Source organism: Ovis aries, chromosome 15 (assembly GCF_016772045.2).
Source record: "Ovis aries strain OAR_USU_Benz2616 breed Rambouillet chromosome 15, ARS-UI_Ramb_v3.0, whole genome shotgun sequence".
Taxonomy (NCBI): domain Eukaryota; kingdom Metazoa; phylum Chordata; class Mammalia; order Artiodactyla; family Bovidae; genus Ovis; species Ovis aries.
In genome coordinates, this window is record NC_056068.1 from 47,614,406 (window position 1) to 47,623,920 (window position 9,515).

The following is a 9,515-nucleotide window of genomic DNA, read 5'->3' on the forward strand; positions in this document are numbered from 1 at the left end:
TACAACTAACAATAGCAAGATCTTACCAGAGCCCCTCATGCAACATACACTTTAAGATGACAGGATTATTCAGAAGGTTCTTAAGAAGAAAAATGTCCTCAAGCAGGATACATTGTCATATAATCCTTGATATAGAGTTTAAGGGAAAACATCCTTGAGCAAGATGAGTTGTTTGTTGTGCGATTATCAGCTCTGGACTTATTTGTCTCTTTCTCCTCCTCGAGAACTCCAGACCCCTATCTCCTCTTCGAGAGCCTCAGACCCCTTTCTCCACCTTGGGGACCCCGGACTTCTTATCAACCTGTCTAGGAATTGATTCTCTCATACTGGTCCCCTAAAACTTTTCTTTAGATCAGTTTTCCACTCAACTACAGAGCATCAGGAAAAAGTCTGCTTCCATTATGTGAAGATCCAACCAGTACATGAAGTAGGGTGAGGGTGGCCCTACAAATAAGCTGGAAAGGAACTGCACTTTAATTCCAAGAAATCACGCAAAGGATCTCTCAGACCCATGGCAGGAAGATGCCTGGATAGTCAAGAGCAATTTGCTATGGTCTCAGGCACTTCAGAGCAGGGTCAGCCTTCTCTCCCACTTTTTTATGTTTAATGTACTAGTGGCCACGTTTTACAATGGCTGAGTAGTATACCAGTCTGTGTGGATAAGGATGGCTTATGCCATGGTGTGGTTTACCTGCCGAACTACCTCATGCCCCTGCAGCAGCTGGAGCAGCTACAAAGTACAGCCCAGGAGCTTATGGGCATGTATGAGCAGCAGCTGTCCAAGGTGCTGGAGCCTCGAGCTGGGGCAGCCAAACTGTAAGTTATACAAGCACAGCCTCTCCTGGACCCAGCATGGGTATGAGTCTGGATGATAGAGGAAGAGCTGAGGATGGATCCTGAGTACTGTTTTGGGATCCTCACTGGTCATATTTTATAGAAACGCTTATGCAAGAAGTACTTTCTATGTTAATGAATAAATTAATGGCTAGAATCCACTGGGAAATGGAAAGAGCACGTAGAACAAGAGGAGGCTTGGAAATGGAAGGACCGGGACAAAGGAGGGGCTTCCCTGGTGGCTCAGATGGTAAAGAATCTGCCTGTAATGCAAGAGACCTGGGAGAGAGGAAAGTTTGATCCGAAAAGTTAAAATAGGGGCAATATGTCGAGAGACTTGTGAGCAGGCCAGTGAGCTTGGAATTGATGCTTTGAGGATGAGTGAATAAAAATATTGCATCAGCAGTGTGATATGGGCAGTTGCTTTCTGTAATGGTTACTCGTGGACCTTCTGGAAAAGGCTGCTGAAATAAGATCACATTGCAAGCTACAAATCAGTGCATTCATTAAGAGAGTGGGGCTATAACCAGATAAAAGAAGAGAGAATGTGGGTGGTGCAGGAGCAAGAGCTTTTTTTTTTTCCCCACTGAAAAGAATATGAGTGTCCTCAGCTATGAGATGGGAGCAAATTAGGTGGCAGATAAGAGAGTGTTTTGTAGACTGTGTGGCACCAGAAGGAAGAGCCGCAGTGTTCATCCCCCCATGTCCAGGTCAGTGAGCATGCATTCGCCACTGAAGATCAAGTAACCAAGTTTTGGAGATGAACCACATCCTAGAACCCAGGAATCCTGCTGCCCTTGCTGCCTGCTGTGAGACTCCAGCTTTCACTCTGCTGCGCCTGGAGCTGGAGGGAGCCGAGGAGTTGGTGATCCAGCTTAAAGTCAGGGGAGAAGAGGGTGGGACTAGGGACCTCCTCTATCAACTGGAGAGCCAAGTGTGTGGATGGATGAATAAATGTTTGTTGCCTCTACAGCCTTCCATTTTATCTAATCTCAAGAATCTGACAATTTCCAAAATCTCTTCTTTCTAGGGAAGAAAACCCTGGAGCTGAGAAATAAGGGAAACTGAGTTCAGTTCTGAGTAACACTCTGTGACCCACCTCCCTGGCTTTGCATTTCCATAGGTAGCTAATGCCAAGCTCACACTCAGGCTTCTGGCTGACTCTGACCAGTGCAGCTTTCATGCTGTCCCCCAAGATGTGGCTGTCCTTGAGAACCAGCTACGGGAGTGTGAGAGTGAGAAGGAACAAGAAAAGACCTCCAGACACCTTGGTGCACCCCTGCACCCTAGTGAGGCCTCAGACTGAATTTCCCAAGGTCTCCTCTTCCCAAGGGCAGAGTTGGGGATATAGGGTTCACTATGACGTACTGAGGGGACTGAAAGGTGGGCAGTAAAGATCCTGATGGAGAATAAAGTTTTCATTTCCTTGTTGGTATGTCTCAAAGGGATGCAGACTGAGACAGATGCACTCTTGAACGTAGCACACCTAGCTCATACCTTACCTGAACTCTTCTCTAGGTTCCTGTGCCCACGGAGGCCTCCAGAAAGCCAGCAAACCCCTTGTGGTGGTGGTTTAGTCACTAAGTTGTGTCTGACTCTTGTGACCCCCTGGACCTTAATCTGCCAGGCTCCTCTGCCCAGGGGATTCTTCAGGCAAGAATAGTGGAGTAGGTTGCCATTTCCTTCTCACAGGGATCTTCCCAACCCAGGAATTGAACCCAGGTCTCCTGCATTGAGGTATATTCTTTACCAACTGAGCTATGAGGGAAGTCTGTCAAACCCCTTGTGGTACAGCTTAACTGGAGAGACTTCTTGTATACGCCAAGTGCCTGGGGCCAAGACTCGACACCCAACCCAAACTCTTCCCTCTACTGGGTGGCCCCTCTGCCTGCAGATGCCAGGTGAGTCCAGGATAATTTCTCTTCTGCAACCAGGTTTATTCCAAAGGAGCCCTACTGTACCCTAAATGCAGGTTTCTTTGGGGCCCCAGCTCAGCTTCCTCTATTTTAAGCATGCCCCTGGATAATCTTAGCCAAGACCTGACAGGTCACCTCCTAATGATCCTTTCATGAGTTAAGGATGGTGCAAACTGCCCCAAGCTTCCTTCATAAACCCACTGTCTAGAATTTCTAATCTCATCATAATCCAAAGCAGTTGTATCCCCAGCCTGGTCTTATCTCAAGAACAAATTCTTCTATACCCAGGGCTCTTTAAACTTTCCTTACAGTGCTTTTACTATAATTAAATGAGATAATGCATGTATAGTGCCCACTGGGCATCATTGCAGTTGATTTTAATATTATTATTGTTACCACATTTTTTTTTACAGATATGTGTTGTCATAATATATTATAAGTAAAAGAAAAGAGATTACAAGTCAATTCTGGTTGACTCCCAAAGCCCCGACTGTTAGGACACTCACTTGGTCTTTTTATCTTTAGTATTTTATTTATTTATTTATTTGGTTGCATTGAGCTTTATTTGGGATCTTTCGTTGTGGCGCTTGTGCTCAGAAGTTGTGGTGCACAGGCTTAGCTGCCTTGGGCCATGTGGAATCATAGCTCCCTGACCAGGGATCAAACCCATGTCCCCTGCATTAAAAGGCAGATTCTTAACCACTGGACCACCAGTGAAGTCCCAGGCTTCTCTCTCTCTCTCTCTCTCTCTCTCTCTCTCTTTTTTTTTAGCTTTTTTTAACCCTGATGATCTTGGTGTGAGGCTTGGCCCAGACACTTTGACTGCTGCTGGCTATACAAATCCTCTGAAGATCCGGGACTGCTGCAGAACTCTGAGGAGAGGAAAATGGGCTACGGTGATGGCAGTGGCAATACTTTACAAGAACTTCATGTGCTTTAACTAAGTTGGCACAGCTTAGGTGAGTGTCCATGGCCAAGTGGGCCTTTCTTCTAACACCCTGGTGCAATAGTGTCTGCTGTCCAGTGCTGCCTACAACAACTGCTGCTCCCACGCTGGTGTGCCTTGGAAGGATTTATATTTTGCTAGTGATGATAGGGGGTGTGGGTGTCCTGTGCCACTCAGGTGGCCAAGGGTTACCTGGTGTGAGTCATTTCAATGCCAGCACTCTACAGGTAGAGGAAACCTGGCATATCAGCCAGTGCAAGCCAGCCGTGTCAGGGACCTGCATGGCCTACAGGGCGCTATATGCCTTACGCCCCCTGAACATCGGCCAAGAGGAGAGTTTTTACACTTTTGATACCACTGGGAGTGCCGTCTCAGCATCATGCTGGATAAGATGCTGGAAACACCATAAGGCATTAATTACTAACCTTCTGATCACAGGTTCTGTGTCTACAGTGATGGTTTCCTGATTATTTATGCTTCTTGGCTTCCTGGAACTGAAGCATAGGTTACCAAGACCACTATCCAAAAGGCCCTTTGGGGCTTGGGAACCTCCCAAAGCTGTCAAACTGAAAAAACCCTCTAGACCCTGAGACCTCAAGGCAGAGGATTTATAGAAGTGTGGCCTTTTCCTCACCCTCCAGGTGGACCATTCCTCAAAATAGCCATCAGCTCTAATGATTGTGATTATTGATTATATCTAGTTAGTTCTTGACAATAAATATCTCAATCTGCACATTAAAGTAATCTTTAATAGTGATCTGATTGAAGTTTCATTTGGAAATGAAACATTAGCTGGGCAATGTTACCCCCTCTTTACCAGAAACCTAGTGTAGGAGCTGGATTCATAGTTTTTAAAGAAATCTCATCTGTGTTTTGAAAACTGTGATTCCAACTCTTCCATTTGTAGGAGTCTGTTGAGCTAGGTTTAGAATTCTCTGTGTCTGAGGCTGAGATCCTCTGGCTCCAGTGCTGAAGATACAAGGAAGTTGATCATTAAAGTGAGACGTGAAAGTTTCTTATCTTATCCCCAACCTCCTATGCTGTACCTGGGGAGAAAAGAGGCAGTATCTTTGTGTGAAAATTAATGCTTCACTGTCCTGATCAATTTCACTTTGAATGCAGTTGAGAGAAGGCCTTAGACCTGAATCCTGTTCTAGGAATTAAGCAATGGAAGGCTGAGACATGAAGAACGTTGGCATGGACGGGGCTAAAGATCCAGACCTTCTATAAAAGGAATCATTTGATACGATAGCAGAAAGTCTGCTGGCTGACTGTCATTAGTTTCTTTGCTCAGGCCAAGACTATCTGCTTGTACTTATCTGATGTGTGTATCTGATGATGATACGAGTACTTTCTGTCCATGCAGGTACATGGAATGTTCAAGATTTCAGACTCTAAAGTCTTCTCAATCACACAGAGGATACCAGAGTACTTCACACACACTGTCTTATGCTTACACTTTCACATATACTTACATTTACAAATATTGTATCCAAATCAGACATGCATTCCAACTGTTACATATACAATATTTCCATCCATACCCAAATATCAATAAATGTCAAAATGTTTTAATATGTCCTTTAACAGAAAATTCACCTGCTAACCAAATAAAAAATAAATGATGTTGGCCTTTAGATGCCTAATCCTGCCCTGTTAGGAATTTCACTGCTAAGTCAACTCTATGCTCACCTCTTGATTTACAGACAAATTTCCCCCTTAATGCTTCAACACGAAGGTATGCAACTCAGGACTGGGCTAGGACATGGCAAGGAATTATTTTAAAAGTTCTGCTGTAGTACTGTGTAGAAAAGACCAAATGATAAGCAAATAAAAATACTTAGCAAGGAAGGTTTCATTCACCTTCAGTTTGTTGTGCCTCTAGGAGGATTTTCCCTGTTTAGCCCTACTCCTGATTCCAGGATAGAGGAAATCTTTTCCCACTGCATGGGAACACTCTCAGTTAAGTCTAGAATCCAAGAATCTCAACCCAGAGAAAAACAAGCTTTCTCTTCCACTTAAGAAACTTTTGTCTTGCTCCACTTTCCTTTCTATGTGCTAAGTTGCTTCAGTCATGTCCAACTTTTTGCGACTCCGTGGACCAGGCTCCTCTATCCATGAGGTTCTCCAGGCAAGAATACTGAAGTGGGTTGCCATGCCCTCCTCCAGGGAATCTTCCCAACCCAGAAATCAAACTCACATCCCTAACATCTCCTTCATTGGCAGGCAGGTTCTTTACCACTAGTGCCACCTTTCGTTTCTAAGGCCTCGCTTTTTCCAGACCCCTAAAAAAGGAATAAACTCCTTCTTGTGGAAGAAATTTCTTTCTTACCTATAGGTATGTGGTTTTGCCTATGATTTTAATAGACTCAGCTTTTCACAGAGAAGGCAATGGCACCCCACTCCAGTATTCTTGCTTGGAAAATCCCATGGATGGAGGAGCCTGGTGGGCTGCAGTCCATGGGGTCACTAAGAGTCGGATACGACTGAGTGACTTCACTTTCACTTTTCACTTTCATGCATTGGAGAAGGAAATGGCAACCCACTCCAGTGTTCTTGCCTGGAGAATCCCAGGGATGGGGGAGCCTGGTGGGCTGCTGTCTACGGGGTTGCACAGAGTCGGACACGACTGAAGCGGCTTAGCAGCAGCAGTAGCAGCAGCTTTTCATTCACAAGCCTGATATCCCCACAAGGGACTCACACACAGCACCACAGAAAAACATATGGACTACGTAAGCAGTTTGTTGGAGAAGAAAATGGCACCCCATTCCAGTATTCTTGCCTGGAGAATTGCGTGGGCACAGGAGCCTACAGTCTACAGGGTTGCAAAGAGTAGGACAGGACTGAGCGACCACGACTAAGCAGCCTGTACTTTTAATAGTTGTACTCTGAGAACTTTGCCCTCTATTTCCTGTAAAAGTGTCTTATTTTCTTTTATTATGAAGACCCAGACTCCCCAAATAGGTTTCCTTTCCCAACTAGTTCAGCCAGAAACTGTGAGGCTTGGGTTGACATCACAATATCCCTTTTCTCAGGAGCTGTGCTTTTGGTGGGTGGGGCTGGGGGAGGGGTGGCCCTGGCAGGAGTCATCTCCACTTAGCCTACTTTATATCAAGAATGAATTAGTAGCCGCAACAGGCCTCAGCTGGGCCATATCTGGAGAACTGGGGTGGGGGTACAACATCACAAAATACCTGGCCCCAGTCTGGTCACTCATCCCCTTTGGGGCAACAAGGAAACCAGCCTGCGGCCTGAGAACGCAACGCCTGAAACAGAGGCCAGAGGAAGTGTTTGCCCGCCCTCACCCCTCTGCCCCTGCTTCCACCTGCTCCCCATCTGCCCACCCACTAAGGTCCATGCCGCATGTCATCGCTCAAACACCCAGGATGGCCCAGTGTGGGCGTCATTCAGGGCTGCCTGCAGAGAAGAAGATCTCTCTGGGTGTCACTAGGGTGATAGTGAAGACACCAGGCAAGCAGGAAGACTTTGTGATAGCCAGTGATACCTCGGTGAGGCAGTTCAAGGAGAAGCTATCGGCTCACTTTAAATGCCAAATGGACCAACTAGTGCTTGTCTTCATGGGCTGCCTTCTCAAAGACCATGACGTGCTGAGCCAGAGGGGCATCCTGGACGGTCACACCATCCACGTGGTCATCAAGTCCAAAAATGGCTCCAGATCCCTAGCCCATCCCTGGCACCAGGACAAAAACACCAAAGGAAACAGCAGTGGGGTATACCAATCTGCTGGTATGGGTTACACCCCAGTGGAGTCAACTCTTTCAGAGGATGTGCCCAAGGTGCATACCCAGGACTTGAAAGTGGGTAGTCCAGAGCACGTAGCACAGACACTGGAGAATCCTAGCATCCAGCAACTCCTGTCCAACACAGACTTCATGAGACAGTTCATCTCAGAACACCTAGACACGCAGCAATCGATGCAGCAGAACCCAGAGGTCTCACACATCCTTGACAATTCCGAGATCCTGTGGCAGACTCTGGAATTGGCCAGGAACCTGGCAGTGATTCAAGAGATAATGCAGATCCAGCAACCTGCACAGAATCTTGAGAGTCCACCGAACCCACAGTCATATGTAGGCTTAGAGACTGTCCCAGGATGGGACAATGCCTCAGGTCAGAGTTCTGCTGATTTCAATGATCAGATGCTCAACAACACACAAGATCCATTTGGGGGCAACATTTTCACAGCTCTCCTGGGAGGACAAGTGCCAGAGCAAGTACAGTTTTCATTCCCATCACCACCACCATCCCAGGAACAACAGGAACATCTCCCACAGCCCCCTACAGCCCGAGTCATCTATGCTAGTTCTCGAGGCGTATCTTCAATCAGTTCTACCCCCAGCATGGCAAATCATACTTCCAGAGCCAGTACTTCTAACTCCACTAATGGTCAGAGTCATGCTTGTGCAGTGGAGCAGCCAATTGGGATACCAGCCTTACCTGGCAGAGAGCTCAACCAGCTGCCCCAGGCAGAAGACAAAGATGCCACCATTTCTCTAGATAGCTCTAACCAGAAACCAGATGATCTCCAGCAGTCAAATGAGCAGACCAGCTCCCAGATCACAGGAAACATGATGCAACTGCTTTTGAACAACCCTTCCCTGGCAGCCCAGATGATGTTGTTCATGAGCGTGCCCCAGCTGAGTGAACAGTGGAGGCAGCAACTGCCTGCATTTCTGCAGCAGACTCAGTCTTCTGATATACTTATAGCTCTAGCCAACCCTAAAGCATCACAAGCAATACTTCAGATTGAGCAGAGCCTGCAGCTGTTGGCCACTGAGGCTCCTGTTCTTCTACCCTGGGTTGCGCCCTACCTATGGGGCCTGGGCTGGCTTCCTGCACCCAGCTGCAGCTACCCTGACACAGTGCCCTGGACCTGGGATGTGTCCAATATGGCTGAGCCTAAAGGACCTGAGTCCTGTCCCAAATCAAGAACAGTCCTGCAGAGGCTGCAGTCCCTAGCTGGAGACCCTTCCCACCCTCTACAAGCCCCTGAGACTCGTTTCAGCAAGCAAATGGAATATCTCCAGGCCATGGGATTTGCAAACCATCATGCCAATCTGCAGGCCCTCATTGCTACCAAGGGAGACACCAGCGCTGCCATCCAGAAGCTCAGGAGATCCCAGGGATCCTAACCACTGGGCCTACCTATTGCTTTGCTACCTGCCTGCCAACCTACCTCATCTGCCTTCATCTTTTCTGGTGCTTCTGGTTAGAAGAAGTCCTAGAATGGGAAAAACCGAACAGTGCTTTCCTTACTGAGTTGGCCATAGCTGAGAGATCTGTCAATAAAATGGCTACATCAACTTGATCCCATCTGAAGTTTGGCCATTTTTTTTTTTTTTACAAAAAAGTCAGCTGTCAATGTGTAATAATCCTACCTCATGTACCATACATGCATGAGCACACAGAGACACAACCACATGCATGTATTAAAATAGAAAAGCATATTTGCACCCACAGAATTACATATACAGACATCATGGCATTCTCACATATCCAAGAACATGCACATATAACCTCAAACACATATGCACACATGGCTAACAGCCAAAGATTCACATATATAGGCATATAAAGTCACCACACAGTACACATAATAACGTGTATAGACAGCTGCACACAAATGCTTAGAGACCCAAATTAGACCCACATGTAGGGAAGATAGTCATAAGATACTCATATGAAAAGAGGGAATTACATGTATGTGTGTTCAGTGGTGTCCAACTCTTTGCAACCTCATGGACTACAAATTGCCAGGCTCCTTTGTCCATGGAATTCTCAAGGTAAGAATATTGGAG

General features: G+C 46.5%; 1 protein-coding gene across 1 annotated transcript; it reads left to right on the forward strand.

Moving 5' to 3' along the window:
• Positions 1 to 7,052: 7,052 nt before the first annotated feature.
• On the forward strand, positions 7,053 to 8,849 carry UBQLNL (ubiquilin like). The gene has a single exon (XM_004016642.5). It carries the CDS (start codon positions 7,053 to 7,055, stop codon positions 8,847 to 8,849), a length of 1,797 nt encoding a protein of 598 aa, XP_004016691.3.
• Positions 8,850 to 9,515: the final 666 nt, after the last annotated feature.